The sequence below is a fragment of the Xiphophorus maculatus genome, chromosome 11, assembly GCF_002775205.1.
Source record: "Xiphophorus maculatus strain JP 163 A chromosome 11, X_maculatus-5.0-male, whole genome shotgun sequence".
NCBI classification, from domain to species: Eukaryota; Metazoa; Chordata; class Actinopteri; order Cyprinodontiformes; family Poeciliidae; genus Xiphophorus; species Xiphophorus maculatus.
In genome coordinates this window covers 6,749,551-6,766,620 of record NC_036453.1, presented here as the reverse complement: position 1 = coordinate 6,766,620, position 17,070 = coordinate 6,749,551, and the positions used below count along the sequence as shown (strand labels likewise).

Sequence of the window (17,070 nt, the reverse complement as noted above, 5' to 3'; positions counted from 1 at the left end):
AACAATAGAGTTCAGAGTCTCCAGATTGTTTGCATTATTTCCACTTCCACTCTGATTACTAAATGTCAGATGCAGTAATGTGACATTTTGTGCTCTACAGTTTCAGGCTCTTTGTTCCTTAATAAGATTAGAGCATGCTTATTTGAGTCTTTTATTCTACATAGACAGCTAATCAAACTTTTGAATCTGATCTCAGTTGTCAGCTTGCTTTGGGTTGATGACTTCAAAACATAAAATGTTAACACTTCAGTCACAATTGGAAAGTTTAGAAATGATTTAGTTGTGAAAACATAACTCCTCTTCAGTTTTCTGGTCTTTTGAAATTATTTTTTAGATATTATGCATTCTGACTATTTAAACTACAGGGGGGAAAGTTTCTCCTGTAAAATTATAATATAAATGATATAAAACAAATATGTAGCCAAGGAAAAAGTTAGGACATCTTCTCCTATTATTGGTTAAAAATACTTCTATAAAATGCTTCTTGTAGGCATCTCCAGGTCTCCTACATTCCTCTAGAAAGCACCGATATAGAACCATTATGGGCAATAACCGATACCTAACAGTATCGTCTAGGTTATATTTTCCTACACTTTGATATTGTAAAAGGAAACACACCACCTATGTTGCTTCTTTGCTTTAGTTGAACACTTGTACAATCTTGTACCACCATCACATGAACCTACAAATACCTCATGCTAACAGTTTCCTGAAACAACAACCAAATGAAGTAAACATCGGTTTGCAATAATCGGCCCAGTTTTACATACCAGATCCATGCAGGTATGTTAAAACATGATAAATGTGATGTATTGTGCATTCTTAATAGATACAAAGAGCTTTTTGTTTATACCAAAACCTGCTTTTCCATTTTTTAGTTCTCAGCCCGTTTTTGTTAGATTTACTGGTTTGTTTTTGGTCATTGTCATGTTGTTCTTTCCAACTCTGCAAAAACAAATTTTTTTTCCTCAAACTCCCATGATGCAAAGTGGAGTTTATGGTAAAGTCCATGATGTTGCTCTGGCTGGGTTCAGCTGCAGCAAACTGACTTCCACCTCTATGCTTCACAGTTTCTCTCCTGGTATGCTGGATTAGGATTAGGTTAAAGACGACGCTTCCTCCGTTTTGATGTCCAGATGATTTGAGTTTGGTTTAATCTGTCCAGATAATATTTTAACAGGACTGCTGGACTTTATCAGACTTCTCTCTGGTAAACTTCTGGTTGCAGAAGTATGTAGTTCCACATCATCATTTGCAATAGTCTAGTTTAGGTCTCATTTTAGGGGTTTTGGGAATGTTGGGATGTGATTTTATTGTGAACTTACTTGGACAGCTAGATCTGGGAATGTTTGTTAAATTTTACTAAGAGTTTTTTTTCCTTCAGTTTTTTAGATTTCTTATGTGTATTTTGGGAAATTCTCGAGATTTATATTAAATATCCATCTGTCCAATTGCATAAAACTAAAACAAAAAATATTTTAAAAGTCTGCTATTTTGTTTTACATCTGGATGCAGAAATGCAGGCTGGCAACAAAATGTTTTTTGGATCACCCTCAAGTTTCACTTCAGATTTTAATTTGCTGACATGTTTAGGTACTTACATTTTGCCTTTAAATTCATTTCCCTCCAGTGAATTATGCATTTTTTGCCCACTGGAAAATGGGATTTTTGGTGGTAAAATTTTTCTCACTATAAAATATTTTATACAATTGATAGAGTCTGTGAGGAGCAGCATCAGTTCCTGCTGAGTTTATTTTGTGTGTGATGAAGTCTGTTGCGGTCTGTGTAATCATTAACATGTGCTTTAATACCAGATGTTACTAGTCTGATACTGAGGATCATAGTGCACACAGTCAGAGGCATGACTGCGTACACGTGACAAAACATACAAGCCAAACCAATAAGAGTCTGGTTTATTTTAGAGCTTATTTTAGCTTTAATTTCCTGCACATATGTTGCAGAAGCAAAATGTTGGTAAAATTAAACCGTTACTTTAATTATCAGACAGCTTGAGATGGGCACCAGCTGACCCTGCAAGGTTAAGCATGTTAAATAATGGATGGACTTTAATGATCAATATGATGATAATTTGGGGATAAACTGTGTATGTTTGTGTTTTAATGGACTTGGAAAAAGTATTCCAAAAATGAGGTCCTGCATAGCCAGATTGACTTCTTTGGCACTTTTTGAACTGCCTTGATGCTGAAAATGTGCTATATACATAAATTAGCTTACCTTACCTTTTAGTAACTGTATTACATCATGTGTAACATCAAATGAAAACAAAGCATATTTAAAAACTTGCCAAGTTTTATTTTTTAATTTATAACTGATTAGTTGTATTGGTTTCTTTGTGTCTACAGCACCCCCTTGTGGACGACTGGAGCCCTGCCTCCTACTGCCTTGGTAGCATGTGTTGCCCACAAATATTTTCTTTATTTAAATACAGCATCCATCTTTGAAAACTAAATGTTGTTCACCCAAGTAAAGTAAAACACAAGCAACAAAAAGCCATAAGAACATTTGTCCATATTTGTCCTGACAGCTTTAAGGTGTTTGGTGTTTTTGGAGTTTGGTTGCAAAAGGGAGTGGGAACTTGTGTATAATAATCCTACATGCAGAAAATTTCTCTTACCAAAAAGGGGATCACTTTAATATGGATTATATTACATATAAAGCTCTGGAACCACCTGAGTCACATATTGTTCAGAGGCATCAGGTTTGTGTTTGATGACTCAGACGCTGCAGGCTGAAAGCATCCGTTTTGTGCCTGAGGTTAAGAGTCACTTCGAGTTGCAGTAGGTGAAGTTATGACTTGTGTTTGCATTTTACTGCACAGTTTAAATTTAACAGATTTTTCTAGTCATTGAAAGATTGAATCAATACCTTTAAGATGCTAAGTTGTAGTTTTCCAAAGATAACTTAGCGTCCACTTACAAGAATGAGGCTCCTGGTTGGTTTTATTTAGGACAAATGACTATTTTTCTGTTTGACATTACCTCCAAACTTCACTTACTCAAACATTTAAAGAGTACGATACCTGACACAGCAGTTTTTAATGATAGTGGATTAATTGAAAACTGGAATATCGGATCTGAGTAGAGTATTGAGAATCAGTTTCCGTTGGACTCAGGGAGAAAACGCTCAGCAATCCAAAAGCAGAGAAAAAGGGCCTGTTTCAGCTTGTGCTCGACAGCTGATGACTCCAAATCTACACATAGTTTAAGACCAAACAGCAGCAGATTCTCCCTCGGGGTCGGGGATGGAGACGGGTTCTTCCCTTCGGTTGTTGTGTTTGAGGTTAGTTGTGTTTTATATCTTCAAGTGAGAGATTGTCTTCAGTGAAGAGGAGTAACCCACAAGTCTGGGATGGTGAAGAATAAACAGAATAAATAAAAGCTCATCTGATCAACTATGAAACAAGCTGTGACAAGAAAGCTGTGTTTTCTTCACAACGGTATCTGGGTTAACCTTCAGGATAAAGTGAGGAGCTGAAACAGGAGAGTGAGAATAGAAATGTTCCTATAATTTATAAAATATCTTATTTTTACTTATTTTGACATAAATATGTATTGTTCATACCCATCTTAAATATAGCTGTGCTAATTTTATAGTGGGCATTTATTACTCAGGTTTTCCTGGAATCTTGGGTTCAATAACCTTTTGCCCCTTTTGTGAACCAACAGGAGGTCACTGTTTTTATTTGTGTAACGATTACAAAATGCAAGCCTTTAAAATATCAATTTGCTGTTATTATTGACTGAATGTTAAAGTTTCTCTTAGTTGTGTCCAGTAACCTCCGAGTTAAAGACTCTGGTTCCTAGAGTCTCTGAAAAACACAACATGCTATAAAACATTTAATGTTCTTTCTGTTTTACTCTCTTTTTACATGATCTGTTTAAACCAAGTGAAGTTCAGGGGTTTCATCTGTGCTGGCTGAGCAGGCAATGTGGTTTCTTTTTTATTATAAATTTGGCAATGTTGCTAAATTTATTAGAGGGGGAGAGGAATAAACATTTTTATTTTTAAGCTATGACACGTCATCGGAATGCCACAAAAGTGAAACTGGACTTTGATGCTGATCATTAAATTCCAAACAAAAATACCAAAAAGTGTAATAATTTAGGTTTATACTGTATGAAAGCTCAGAAGAGTCGACACTTTGAGTGAATATAATTGTGCGCATTTACACTGGAGTGTTGGTGTAAGATTAGTCAATGTTATTGACAAACTTAATGGGATTTTCTGACTTTTAGAAGCAATTCCCACTGGACAGCAACTGGACATAGATAGGGGATGTTCTGCTTTCCCTTCCTGAAATTCATTTTTGGATATCTCTGAATCCTCCATCTACAATTGTCAAAAATGCAAACGTTACTTAGAAATTTTGTTTGAATTTGGTTTTTGGGACAGAATGTACATTTCTACCTTGAAAAGCACCTGCAACACAACAGCACGATGTAATATAACATGGTAGCTTTTTTTTCTACTTAAATGTTAATGAGCAAAAAACTAAAGTAAATGACTGAACAAATAACACACATTTTCTCTCCTTAAGCCTGTGAGAGATCTATATTTGTGAGGTCAGTTAATTATTGCAGGATTTACAGATTTACAGCCTACAAACAGGTTTCTTCAGAATGATAAAAAAACAAACCCTCCTGAAACCTAAGAGGGCGGGATGAGGGTCCAGAATTGAAACCCAGCAGCTTCAGTTCATTCATTCCGCCGTTTCCCGTCTCTAACATGCCACCGGATTCTTCCGCCGCCAACAAAGTCACTGATTACGAGGCGGCGACCTCCTTCCTGGGAGAATGGGGAGCTTTCCAGCGGCGGGTCTTTTTCCTCCTCAGCCTGAGCGTCGTCCCTAATGGACTCACCGCCTTCTCCATCGTGTTTCTGGCCGACACGCCGGATCACCGCTGCGCGCTGCCCGCGCACCTGAACCTCAGCGCGGCGTGGAGGAACAGCAGCATCCCGCTGGAGGAGGATGCGAGCCGCAACGGCGCTTTGGTGCCCAGCAAGTGCTCCAGATACAAAATGGAGAATTTGTTGAAATACTCGGAGAGAGGTTTGCTACCATTAGACGTTAATCTGTCTAATGTGCCCAAAGAAAGCTGCCTGGACGGATGGGAGTTTGACCACAGCGTGTATACATCTACTATTGTCTCTGAGGTGGGTTCAGCTTCTGACTCATCGGATGATGCTGCTGATGCCAGTGAAGATAACAGTCTAATAGAAAATTACCAAATTACTTAACCTTATAATGAGGTTACATATGGAAATCCAATTTTATTAGTATGGTTAAAAAATGATGATAGTTTTGTAAATAATATTCCCCAAAGTTAAAACTTTTTAGCTACATTTGACAAATATTTGTGTGTGATGCATTTTAAAACTATAATTTTTATGAAACCTACTTTTTTTTTCCTTAATGTGTATTTTATCTGTGCACGATTTCCTGATCTAATCTATGCTGCTTGTTTCCACATTTTGTGTATTTTCCTGTCCTATGCAGTGGAACCTAGTGTGTGATGAAAGTTGGAAGAGCCCACTGACGTCTTCCATCTTCTTCTGTGGTGTTTTCACTGGCTCTTTAATTTCTGGACAACTCTCTGACAGGTGGTGGACCTGTTTGTAGTTTTAGAGAAAGATGGCAGCATGAATCATTTTGTATCCTACAAGTTCTCCATGAATGCAGAAGGAATCTGATGCACTCACATAAATAATAACTAAAAAAACAATAACTCAAAACAGACAATATTTCTTTGACTGGCTCTGGTCAGTCCTGTTTGTTAAATGCACGAAATCTTAATGCCCATATTTGGTCTATAAATGCATTAACTCACTACACACAGTAAGATTTTTTTGACTTTATTAAATTACCTACAGCTTATTTTTCCCCTCTTATGTTTTAGAAAATTGTAGAAATTGTCAAAATTGGACCCATCAGGTTAGATTGTAAGGAAAAGTCCTCAGTACTCAGGAAAACCTGATCATTAGGTTTAACCTTTGACTAAGATAATCATTGTTCACAAGTTTACCCAAGACTCAAGACAATGCTGTTCTGTCAATCAGTCACAAACTTTCAACAATAAAACACCCGGGTCAAATCTTAGCCCAACATGACTAAGATCGTCTGAGTGAAGTGTTCAGGTTTCAGAACGACGTGGAAAAGACGGTTAAGCATACCTGTAGAGGTGCTTCCCTGATCATGAACAGATCAGATAAATCAAATAAGATTTCACCAAGAGCAGAGTGAACCTCCACAAGTCCAGATCTTTTGATATAAACAGCAGAAATCATTCAGTTCAGGAAATACAACAGATTAGAAATATTCCTTATTCAGAAAACAATGGGTTCCGTGTCCCAGATATGAGCATGATGGGTGTTGAAGATAAATCCCCAAACAGCAGGATTGTGAAGTAGGTGCCTGAAACTGTTAGAGTATTTTTCACAGTAAAACGAGTAACAATTTAAAGTAACTAACTCGTTTCAGAAAGCATATATCCGTCCCTGACAAATGTTGAAAGATTTAAGCGAAGTGGGAAGATCCTAGAGACATTTTGCAAATGAGTTTAATATGTGAGCAAGGCGTTGTGTACAAACCTGAGTTACACCAGTTTTGTTTTAATGAATGGAGCAAAATCCAAGCAAACTACTGCAAGAGGCTTATAACAGGATACCTAAAACATTCAACCCATCACAGTTTAAAAGTCAATCTTCTTATTGTGAGGATATTAATGGAAAGTTTATTTAGCTTCACAAAAATACACATTAGAAGAAAATCTGTTTGTGCAGTTAGTACAAATTCTACTTTATTTTCACTTAGTTTTCATGTCTACAGTTGAAAATGTGTTTTGAGAGTCAATTTATTTATGCACTTAATGTCTTCTCACATTTTAAAAATGAGCCAATTCCTCTTAACACTGCTCCAAATAGTAGGAATAATCAAGCTATTATGAACTCGAGTGACTGACTTTTTGTCATGTCCTCACTTTATACAATCCGTTTACTTTCCAATTAATTTATCCTAAATGTTAATTTCAGGTTTGGGAGGAAAATCGTGATGTTTGCCACCATAGCCCTGCAGGCGGTTTCCAGATTCATTCAAGTGTTCTCTCCAAGCTGGATGGTTTTCTGTGCTTTGTATTTTATCGTGGGGATGGGCCAAGTTTCAAATTATATTGTTGCATTTGTTTTAGGTAAATCAGCTCAAATATTTTCACATTATTCATTATTACTTAAAACCAGTTTAACGAACGTGACTTAAATTTGTCTGTTATGACTTTGCTTTAAGGAATGGAGGTTCTGGGCCCTCGTATCCGGACAGTTTTCTCCACGGCTGCGGTCAGTCTGTTCTTTGGTGTGGGCTACATGCTTCTGCCGCTGTTTGCGTTCTTCATCACTGACTGGAGGATGCTGCTGCTGGCCCTGATGCTACCCAGCGGCCTGTGTATGCCTCTCTGGTGGTAGGAGGGTGTATGTTGCCATGTCTGTGTCCAATTCTTTCCATAGTTTGAGTTTGATAATTTAATTACAATGCCTTTATTTTTTTCTGAAATGATGCTTTACTAGCACAATTAAAGATGCTTTACATAAAATCTGTAATTTCCATTCATGCGTTGATAATGATAAGCTACTGGATCAGTCCTATCTGGAGCAACAATCAATTATCTTTATTAGTTTTTTTACAATGTCTTATGTTCAACAGATTTTCCTTTTGAAATAAATTATGTAGTTAGTAAAAGAACTAATTGTGAATACTTAAACTAAAAAAATAGATTAGATTTGAACCTTTTATTCATTTACAGTGCCACACAATTGTATTTATATCTTTAATTTTTTTTCATCAAGTGTCAGTTTATTCTTTTGGGATTTTCTTTAAAAATAAAATCTGAAAATGTGGTGTGTACATGTACTCAGCCCCACTAAGAGAAAACCTTGTAGAACCAGTTTCTGCAGCTACGAGTCTCTTTGTTTTGCCTCTACTAGGTTTGAATGTCTAGTAACTGACGTCCTTCTGCATTATTCTTTGTAAAAAAGTCACTCCATTAGTCGAGCATTTGTGAATATTAGTTTTCAACTTTTGCCACATATCTTCAAATGTATTTAGGTCAGGACTTTGGGTTACTTTAACTCATAAAAATGTTTTGTTGCTCAGTTAATGCTATGTGAATATCTGCTCCAGTTTCAAGTCTTTTGCAATCCATCTTTCAATCAACTGACCAGCCTCCCCGCAGCATGACACGGCTTCCACCATGTTTCCTGATAGTGATGCTCTTTTAGTCATGTGGATTGCTGGTTTTTTTTTTTTTGAATGTTTGCCAGAAGAATTCCTTTTGGTATTATCTGACCAAAGCAACGTTTTTCATGCGTTTGCCGTGTCATCTGCATGGTTTGTTGCTGACTGCCAATTTCACTTATTTTAGCTTTCTTTGCACACTTCAAAGACATTTTTGGAAGGCATGACATTTTCTGTCAGAAGATTAATCTGCCTGAGGTACAGATCTCAGCTCAGATAAGAAATTGGTCTTGATGTGTTTGCGGTTGCATCATTCTCCGTTTCAGATCATTAGTGATCCATTTCAGCACATGGTGTTTGAACAGTACACCATATGCTGTTCAAACGTGACAGTAGGTAAGATAAGTACTGAACACATCAACGGTTTTCAGCTGGTTTGCCATTTGTGGAATAAGTAATAAATTCAATATCACTTATACTGAAATTAAATGACACACAGAGGCGCTACATCAGCTAGTTATTTCACTTCTGCACTGGATTTTATTTAGGGGTGTCAGATGAAAAGAGGTTGTATGAAAATGCACTCAACACTTTAGACTTTTACTGGAAGATGGTTTTGGTTTGAGGTTGCATCATCTAAATGCAAAAAGAGATTCTAGGCGTCAGAATACATTTGCAAAGCACTGTAAAAGTAAAGATTTTCAGGATGTTTTACAATGTTGGCTTTGTCCTTTCAAGTGTTTTTACTTGTTGGATTAAGAAAGCAAAGCATCCAATGTTATAGGTTTACAGTCTCATTTCTAAAAACGGTTAGTCTGTATGAGGGTATAAGGGTCATGAAAACATTATTTCAGTGTTTATGGAAACATTTGAGCCACGTTTGCCAAACTGACTTTGGTCAGATGATACTGCAAATATTACTAGAGTCATCTGTTGGAAAAACCTTGAAAAAAGAAAGATCAATGTGATTTGTAATGTAAAACAAACAGAACAAAAATCTCTCCATAACTGAAGTCTATGAACCTGTTTCTGTAGAGCAGTGAGTGTGTTTATGTGATCAGAACCGGTGATCAGAACCGGTCTGCTGCATCAGGCTCTGAAATACATTCTCTTGCATTTCATTATGTGCTCAGATTGATTTAGATTCATCACTATTCTCTAAAATAATTTAGCTTTTTTCTTGTTGACTTTGTTGCAGGTTCATTCCAGAGTCTCCTCGATGGTTGCTCTCTCAAGGAAGAACAGAAGAAGCCGAGGCCATACTGAGAAATGCAGCTGAAATGAACAACATTGAGCCTCCAACAGTCATCTTTAGCTCTTTACAGGTGAGAACATCCTTCATTAGAGAAATTTAAACATTTACTGCAGTTTCCTACAGCCTAAATATTTTGTAAAGACAAATTTGTCAATTTTTCAAAATGTTTTAATCAAATAATTGCTATAATTAAACTGTAAAGAAACAGCCTCTGGAGTATCATAAATGAAACTACTTAGATTAGTTGTGAGTGGATGTAAATATAGATATATTTTTCAATTTTCAGTTTTTGTGTGTTCTTGGAAGCAAAATATATTCAGGAATTAGCTTCTTATTGTTAAAGGAATATTATTATTTTGATACATATTACAACTTATTTTGCAGTTTAATTGTTCCAAGATAGGAAATAATAAAGGGATACAACTCCTTGCAGTTTTTCCCTCTACATTTGGATTCCTCTCTTGCAAATATACAGTACATGCACCATAACATTTTCAACTTGCCTTGAAAACATTATAACCACAAAAACCAGTGGATAAATGTGAAGAGTAAGAAACCTTAAAGAACACGGCTGAAGAAAACAATCTGGTCAAATGAAGAAAATCTGGAAAGCAAAGTAACGATAACCTGGAAACAAACAAAAAACATCCCCACTGGAAACATGGTAATGGCAACATCATCCTGTGGGGTTGCTTTTTTAAAATGGGTCAGATTTTATGCTTGGACAGATGAAGCTGAATAGGAGACAATTTTCCAATCCAACAAAGAAGTTTAGAGTTCTGACAATTATAGGTAGACCAACAATGTAAAGATGCTGATCACTGCATTATTTAGTAGTAAAAGGGCCCAGTCAAAGCCCAGATTAAAATGAATTGGAGAATCAGTGGCAAGGATGAAAGCATGCTTTTCACAACTGACTGCAGAAAAAAAAGGTTTCCATCTCTGGATGTACAAAGTTGGTAGAAACTACAAGTTCCCTCAGCAAGTGGGAGCAAACTCAAAAGCCTCAGTGTCATTACGGTACCTCTTGGCTGATGTCTCAGCTTGTTAATTAGACGTCTGTTGTTGTTCTTCATGCTCCGCTGCTCCGCAGAACAGAGTGAAGACTGAGGAGAGGAGGCCCTGCAACATCTGTGACCTGCTCCGTTCTCCAAACATCTGCTGGATCTCGATCACGCTGTGGGTGATCTGGTGAGTCCATGCAGTCCCAGTGGGCCTCCACATTCCACACACACACATACACACACACTACAGTTAGATACACACAAGCACACACTTTGATTAGATACAGTTCTGCACATGCAGTACACACACAGTCCTTCCATGTGTCACCTTTTGTTCATGTGTCATGTAAAGTAAATTTCAGAGCTTTTTTGTGAACATCAAAGACACGTCGAGTTCTGTGCAGCGACCGCTATGATGGAAACCAGGATTTATGCAAAAACACAGCAGGATGCACTGTGTGTCCTGAGTGGAACAACAAGTGCAGTTTGATTTTTTTAACTATTACAAGGAACAATGTTTCAAACTACAAGTTTTCTTGGAATAGTTTTTACAAATACAGGACTTTTTTACCTAAAATAAAGCATAACAAAGACTTTTTTATGTTTACGATTTGTAAAAATATGAAATGATTTAAGTAGAACTTTGTAATTATAACATAATAATGTATAAGATGTGGTTGTCTTACAACCACATCATTTGTTGGAATGAATAAATATTTCTAATGTAGAAAATAAAAAAAGCAGCTTGAGGTGGAAACTTTACAGTTAGTTTAAAATGCAATTATGCATTCAACAAATATAAAGTTAATATTCTGACTAAAATATTCTAACACAAAGATTTAATATTTTTGGATTTATGCTTCAGGAACACCATCACCATCGCCTACTTTGCCCTTTCCCTGAACACGGCGAACCTCAACGGAAACTCCTACTTCAACTGCTTCCTGTCCGCCCTGATGGAGATGCCAGCCTACGTTCTGTCCTGGGTTATGTTTCGCTGGTGCTCCAGACGAATGAGTGTTTTCTCATCACTCTCCTCAGGAGGGTTGTTTCTACTCATCATACAGCTCATACCAGCACGTATGAAATTACTGTTTACACAGTTTTATCATATTTTGTTGTATAAACTAATTAAATTCATGTTTTATTTGCTGTAGACTTAGCTGCTCTGTCCATAACGTTTGAGATGTTGGGGAAGTTTGCGGTGTCCACTGCCTTTGCCGTTGTGTACGCCTACACAGCAGAGCTGTACCCCACTGTGCTGAGGAACACGGCTGTCGGCGCCTGCTCCATGGCCTCCAGGATAGGCAGCATTATTGCTCCATTTTTCATCTATTTACGTAAGTCTGTCATCTTCTTTTGCTTCATTAGGTTAATGAGTTAAGAACTGATAAATGTATTAATATAGTGGTCAGTTCAAGTGATTGCACTTTAAGTTTTTATGATTTTTCTCCTGATCTCTCTAGTTGTCTTAGTGTTGGTTTCTTATTTTAAAACACCCGTCCAGTTTTAGGAGTATTTTCAGGTGTCAACATGTTAAAAGGCCTTTGAATAAATATGTTTTTAGCTGTAGTTTTAAGTAGCAACATTCAACTTTGTGTTCCTTGGCCATGACTATGTGGCATAAAGGCACTCTTCAAAATAGGAAAATAAAAACTTGGTATTTACGTAAACCAAATGTGTGTTTATGTTCTTCAGTCATGAAATGAGAGCAAGTGAAAACCTGGGAGTTTGAACTTTCCTACAACTGCAGTCAGAGAAATTGTTAAAACGTTTTGTAGAACAAGTGGAACAGTGATAACAAAGGTTGGATGATAACCCAAGTTTAACTACATGCAAGTCAACAACCAGGAGATAAAGAAAAAGAGTTTTAATTGAAAATACAAAAAACGTACAAAAAACTGGGAGGAGACTGCAGGGATCCAGGGAACAGGAGTGGGTGAGAGAGAGGTGGCCAAGTACTGGGAGGGAGAATGCTGGAACAATAGACCTGAGCTGATTGGCTAAAGGTTGCAGGTGTGAGGGGAGAGAGCACACTTCAAAAAAAATAATCTTACCAAATATTTTGTTCTGATTTTTTACTTCAAATATCTTAGTACATTGAAAAAAGACAAAACGAACTTACAAATAACTTAAGCTAGATTTAGGCACTAGTTTTAAGTGAATAATTCCTTAATATTAACAAAAAAGTTCTAGTTCCATTGGTAGATTATTTCACTTGTAACATAGAAAAAATGAATTTGGTGAAATAATCTGCCAATGGAACTAGAGATATTTCAATCATATTAAGGAAATATTGACTTAAAACAAGCTCTTATAACTTGCTTAAAAAGTTACTTGTAAGTAAGTTTTGTTTTATTGCAAGTGCACTAAGATATTTACACTAGAAACTAGACCAAATTACTTGGTAACGTTTTGTATTTTTGCAGTGCAGAAGGCAGGCTGGGGGGGGGAGAGGAAGGCACAAGGGGCGAGGAAGATAAACAAATGGGAACTAGAAAAACAAATCTAACTGAAACAAAGAATAACTGAGCAGAAGGAATAAATAAACTAAATCTAACTAGAAAAATGAAGACTGAAAGACTGAACTAAAGTAAAACAGACACAAGGAAAATAAAGCAAACAGATAATAATCAAAACTATAAGCCCAAAATCCAAAAACAGCCCAAGGTCCTGACACTCATCACCATTCAGTCAGCAGAAAGTCAGAGAGGTAAAACTAAATCTCCAGACCTCCTGCAGAAAGAAGGACATAAACTCAGATTGTGGTTTGGTTTCTGTGGGGAATTTGCATTTTCTTCACATTTATACTGTGGTTTTTATAGGGTGCTAACGCTTTAGCTCCACAGCCCACAAACATGTTAGGGTAATTTTGGTGTGTAAGATACCCACCCATAGGGGTGAGTGTGTGTGTCTATCCCTGGATATGGCCACCAGCTTTACTGACCCTACAGGGATAAGCAGGTGTAGATAATGGATGGAAATAAATACGGGGTCCTAGAATTGAGGACTTATCTGTGTAACGCCACCTGCTGTGCTTTAAGATCTTTGTAATCGAGGAGGAAACTACATTTTACAACCAAGTAGAGCCCAAGGCAGAAATACACCATCAACCAGTCACTTGGAGACAAAAACTCTCTGTAATTGTCTGACTTTGTTTGTCTTGTGGTTTACAGCAGCTGAGCAGTCCATTGATTGTAGACAAGGTTGTTTTTCACCATCCTTTCTCCTCCGTTTGATGTTGCGACACAGGAACCTATTCGGTCTCCCTGCCTTACATCCTAATGGGAAGCCTGACCGCTGTGGCGGGGTTGCTGAGCCTCCTGCTGCCTGAGAGCTTTGGAATGCCGCTGCCGGACACAATCAGTCACATGCAGCAGTTCCCTGGGTAAGACTGACCCTCCAGGCCTCTGGCCAAATGACATTTCATTCATTTTAAATATTTTACAAGCCTGATCTTGGAATAATATTACAAAGATTTACTTATATTTTTCAGAAAAAGGAAAATACATTTGATGGCTTGTTGAGCTGGCGCAGGATAAATGGGGTTTAATTATTCAAAGTATTTTGTCTGTATTCTAAGGTGAAACACAATGTTCAGTCATCAACCTGACACTCATCATGTTGGAGCTCTAACTGTAAAACTGGACCGAGCAGGAACAGAAACTAACTTTAGCATAATGAATAATCAAGTTGACAATCCTCAGCAAAAAGCATATTTGTGATTTTGAAAGTGTTTTTGTGCTGTAAAGTATGTTTTTCTTTCATTATTTTTGTCAATATACATATAAATTGAGCATAGCATTAGCTGGCAACATGAAGGATAGGAAGAGAACTGCAGCTGTTTAAAATGTGACATCTACAGTTAAAACCAGACATTTACACACTCTGAACATAAATGTTTGTTTTTCTCTTTTATGGAACTTGAACCTTTTCAGTTTTAGGTCAGTTAGGATCATTAAAAAACTGCTTTACCTTGGTAAACACCAGATTACTTGGTGCAGTATTTTTTTTTATTTTCTTTGATTTCGGAAATGTACAAAAGCTAATAGAATTATGCCTTCAAAAAAAGCTCAGGTAATGGAGTCGCTCCTTCAAATGCTTCATGTAGATAAATTGGCAACATGTGTATGACGGATGCAGATGTGCTGAAACTGGTCATGGGCGAGATGACCACTTACGTTTTTATGTTTCTCCAGATGTTGTCAAAAGACACCAAACACTAAAGATGAGGAAAAAGCTGCAGAAGAAACGTCTCTGGTCAGAAGGAGCAGCCATCAAATCAATCAGCAGCCATGAAGTCCAGGAGTGCAGAATGAAAAAATCCATCTGATGTGGGAAACCAAACAGAAAAACATTTTAAATGATTCTTTGTCCAACATTTCCATGAACACTATTAACATACCGTACCAATACCTGCACCGTTCTCTACTGTGCATCACTGTTACCATTTCTCTCCATTAATACTTCAGCCACAGTCGATAGTGCTGATAAACTGAAAATGATGTAGCAGAATAAACAGTTTATAAAGTAAAGTTACTCAAATACAGGTTAGTCTTTACCTTAAACTTTGGTTTTACATCCAACACTGTGAAATTGTCAGATTGTCTATATAATTTATGATTTGATAACAGAGTCTCATGAACCTGTACTTTTTAGCAGTTCTCTAATAAATCATGTTTTTCAAACTGTGATAAAATTTCATTTTTACTGCATATTTTACTGACTTGTAATGACTTTTCTTATTTTTGATGTTCGTTTGATTATGACTGTGTTTTAAAGTTGCATATTGAGCTGTTCGTATGGGTGGGAAACCATTTTGACCACTGACAGGTCAAAATGGTTAGCTGTTTGTCATTTTTTTTAAGTTAACAGGTCATCATCTTGGTCTTAAGTCCTTGTGAAAAAATGTGAAAATGTGAGAATTTGATGAGTCAAACAGTGATGACTAGGTGACTGGGTCGGCGCGTTGTTGTGGAGCATCAGAAACGGTCCAAAGAAGAAACATTGAATTGACCAGGGAGACTGAAGGCGATCCAATATCCAAGCTGCTGGATTTATGTTGAGCACTAAAATTACTCCAATAAAATTTGCATTACTCATTTTAAAACCTTTGAGTCTGCTGTTCACCAGATTTTAAAGGCAGAGGATTATTTTAAGACCGAAAGGCTTTAATCTACGTTACCGCCAGAGGGCGATGTAGGCAAGCAAATATATGTGGATGAAATGATGAAAACCAGATTTCTACTCCCTAGAGCAGGAGTGTCAAACTCATATCAAAACAGGACAGACTTTCCAAATAGCAAAACTTCCCTTTAACAGGAAGATTTTCCAAAGCAGTTCAACACTGGGCCAATTATTTTAATCGGTTTAAAGTAAAGTAAGCTTAAGCAATATATCATAGAGGATCCATGCAGTGACATTGAAAGGCAGCTCATTTTTCTTCAGCGTTAGTTTCTATGTTTAAATTTATATTCTTGTTTAACGCAAATAGTTTGAATTTCTGAATTATTAAAACATGCACATTGTTTTTGAAATATTTCGATAAAATTTCAAGTATTGAGTAGATGCAAAAATGCATGTTGAAATGTAAAAGACCCAAACATATTGATAGAAAAGATAATTATCTTAATGCCATCACTAATCCCTACTTGCAGCCTCTAAGCTACATTTGCAGACATTTTTTCTTCATAACTGACTTTCAACCATGAGCTTCAGATTCCAACAGACTTGTTACACATTTCCTAGTTACACCTCTTTAAATTGTAGTTAAAATAAGAATATCTCAGTTGTGCTGCTGGACAGTTCATTTTATTCAGAAGGATAGATGGAAATATAGAGTTGGAATTAGAAGCTAAGTCATTGTGAGCTAAGTAAATAAGAGAAACATTAGCATTACAAACTACAGTAGTTTATAACACTTTTACAGCATCAGAGTCTCCAGTTTTTTAATCTCGTCGTTCACCAGATTAGAAACATTTCCTCTAGTTTCCACCAGAGGGTGCTAAAAGCTCAAGAAACTCAAGGACAGAAATGTGCCATAGTCTGCCAACTTGTTGCTCTTGTGGCATTCAGCAACTCTTCCCACACGCTGCTACATGCTGGCCTTCAACTCGAACATCAGAAAAATCTACAAGGAGCAGAGAGGGAGACAAATAAAGTTTAAATATGTGTCTAACTATGATAAACCTTTTGGGGGTAAAATTACAGACATTTTTAAACATGAAAAAAATAAAGCAGACTTTTACTTCAGACCTATTTTGGCAGCCTGACAGTATTTCTCTCAGACTGAAAGCCTACTGTATCTTCTCTTCAGGGTCACAACATGTAACCCACGGCTCCTTGGTCTTCTTGTTTAGATCCAACTAAAAGACACTCCTCTTTGTGCAAAGGCATTAAACCCTTTACTAAATAACATTTCTATCCCATTGGCCCATTGTGTGATTGGAGGTGCAATTGAACTTTAACTTGCATGATGATGGCTGAGGTCTGTTAGGTTTAAGTTGACCTGGTAGTTGTGATGAATGTTTCTTTTCTCCTTCAGATAATTATCATGACATTAGAAC

The 17,070-nt window shown here is 36.9% G+C and overlaps 1 protein-coding gene across 1 annotated transcript; it reads left to right on the top strand.

Annotated features, from left to right (window-relative positions):
• The first annotated feature begins 4,586 nt into the window (after positions 1–4,586).
• Positions 4,587–15,192, top strand: LOC102223412 (solute carrier family 22 member 4-like). The gene is made up of 10 exons (XM_023342711.1): positions 4,587–5,175; positions 5,519–5,622; positions 7,051–7,205; positions 7,301–7,472; positions 9,444–9,570; positions 10,594–10,691; positions 11,370–11,584; positions 11,662–11,844; positions 13,757–13,892; positions 14,704–15,192. Exons 1-10 carry the CDS (start codon positions 4,747–4,749, stop codon positions 14,801–14,803), a joined length of 1,719 nt encoding a protein of 572 aa, XP_023198479.1. The 5' UTR covers positions 4,587–4,746; the 3' UTR covers positions 14,804–15,192.
• The last annotated feature ends 1,878 nt before the right edge of the window (positions 15,193–17,070 follow it).

Bases quoted from the DNA above. Each gene is read 5' to 3' on its own strand.
- LOC102223412 (XM_023342711.1), top strand. From the start codon at position 4,747: ATGCCACCGGATTCTTCCGCCGCCAACAAAGTCACTGATTACGAGGCG. The intron at 5,176-5,518 runs GTGGGTTCAGCT...TGTCCTATGCAG, and splicing joins CATCTACTATTGTCTCTGAG to TGGAACCTAGTGTGTGATGA. The intron at 5,623-7,050 runs GTGGTGGACCTG...TGTTAATTTCAG, and splicing joins TCTGGACAACTCTCTGACAG to GTTTGGGAGGAAAATCGTGA.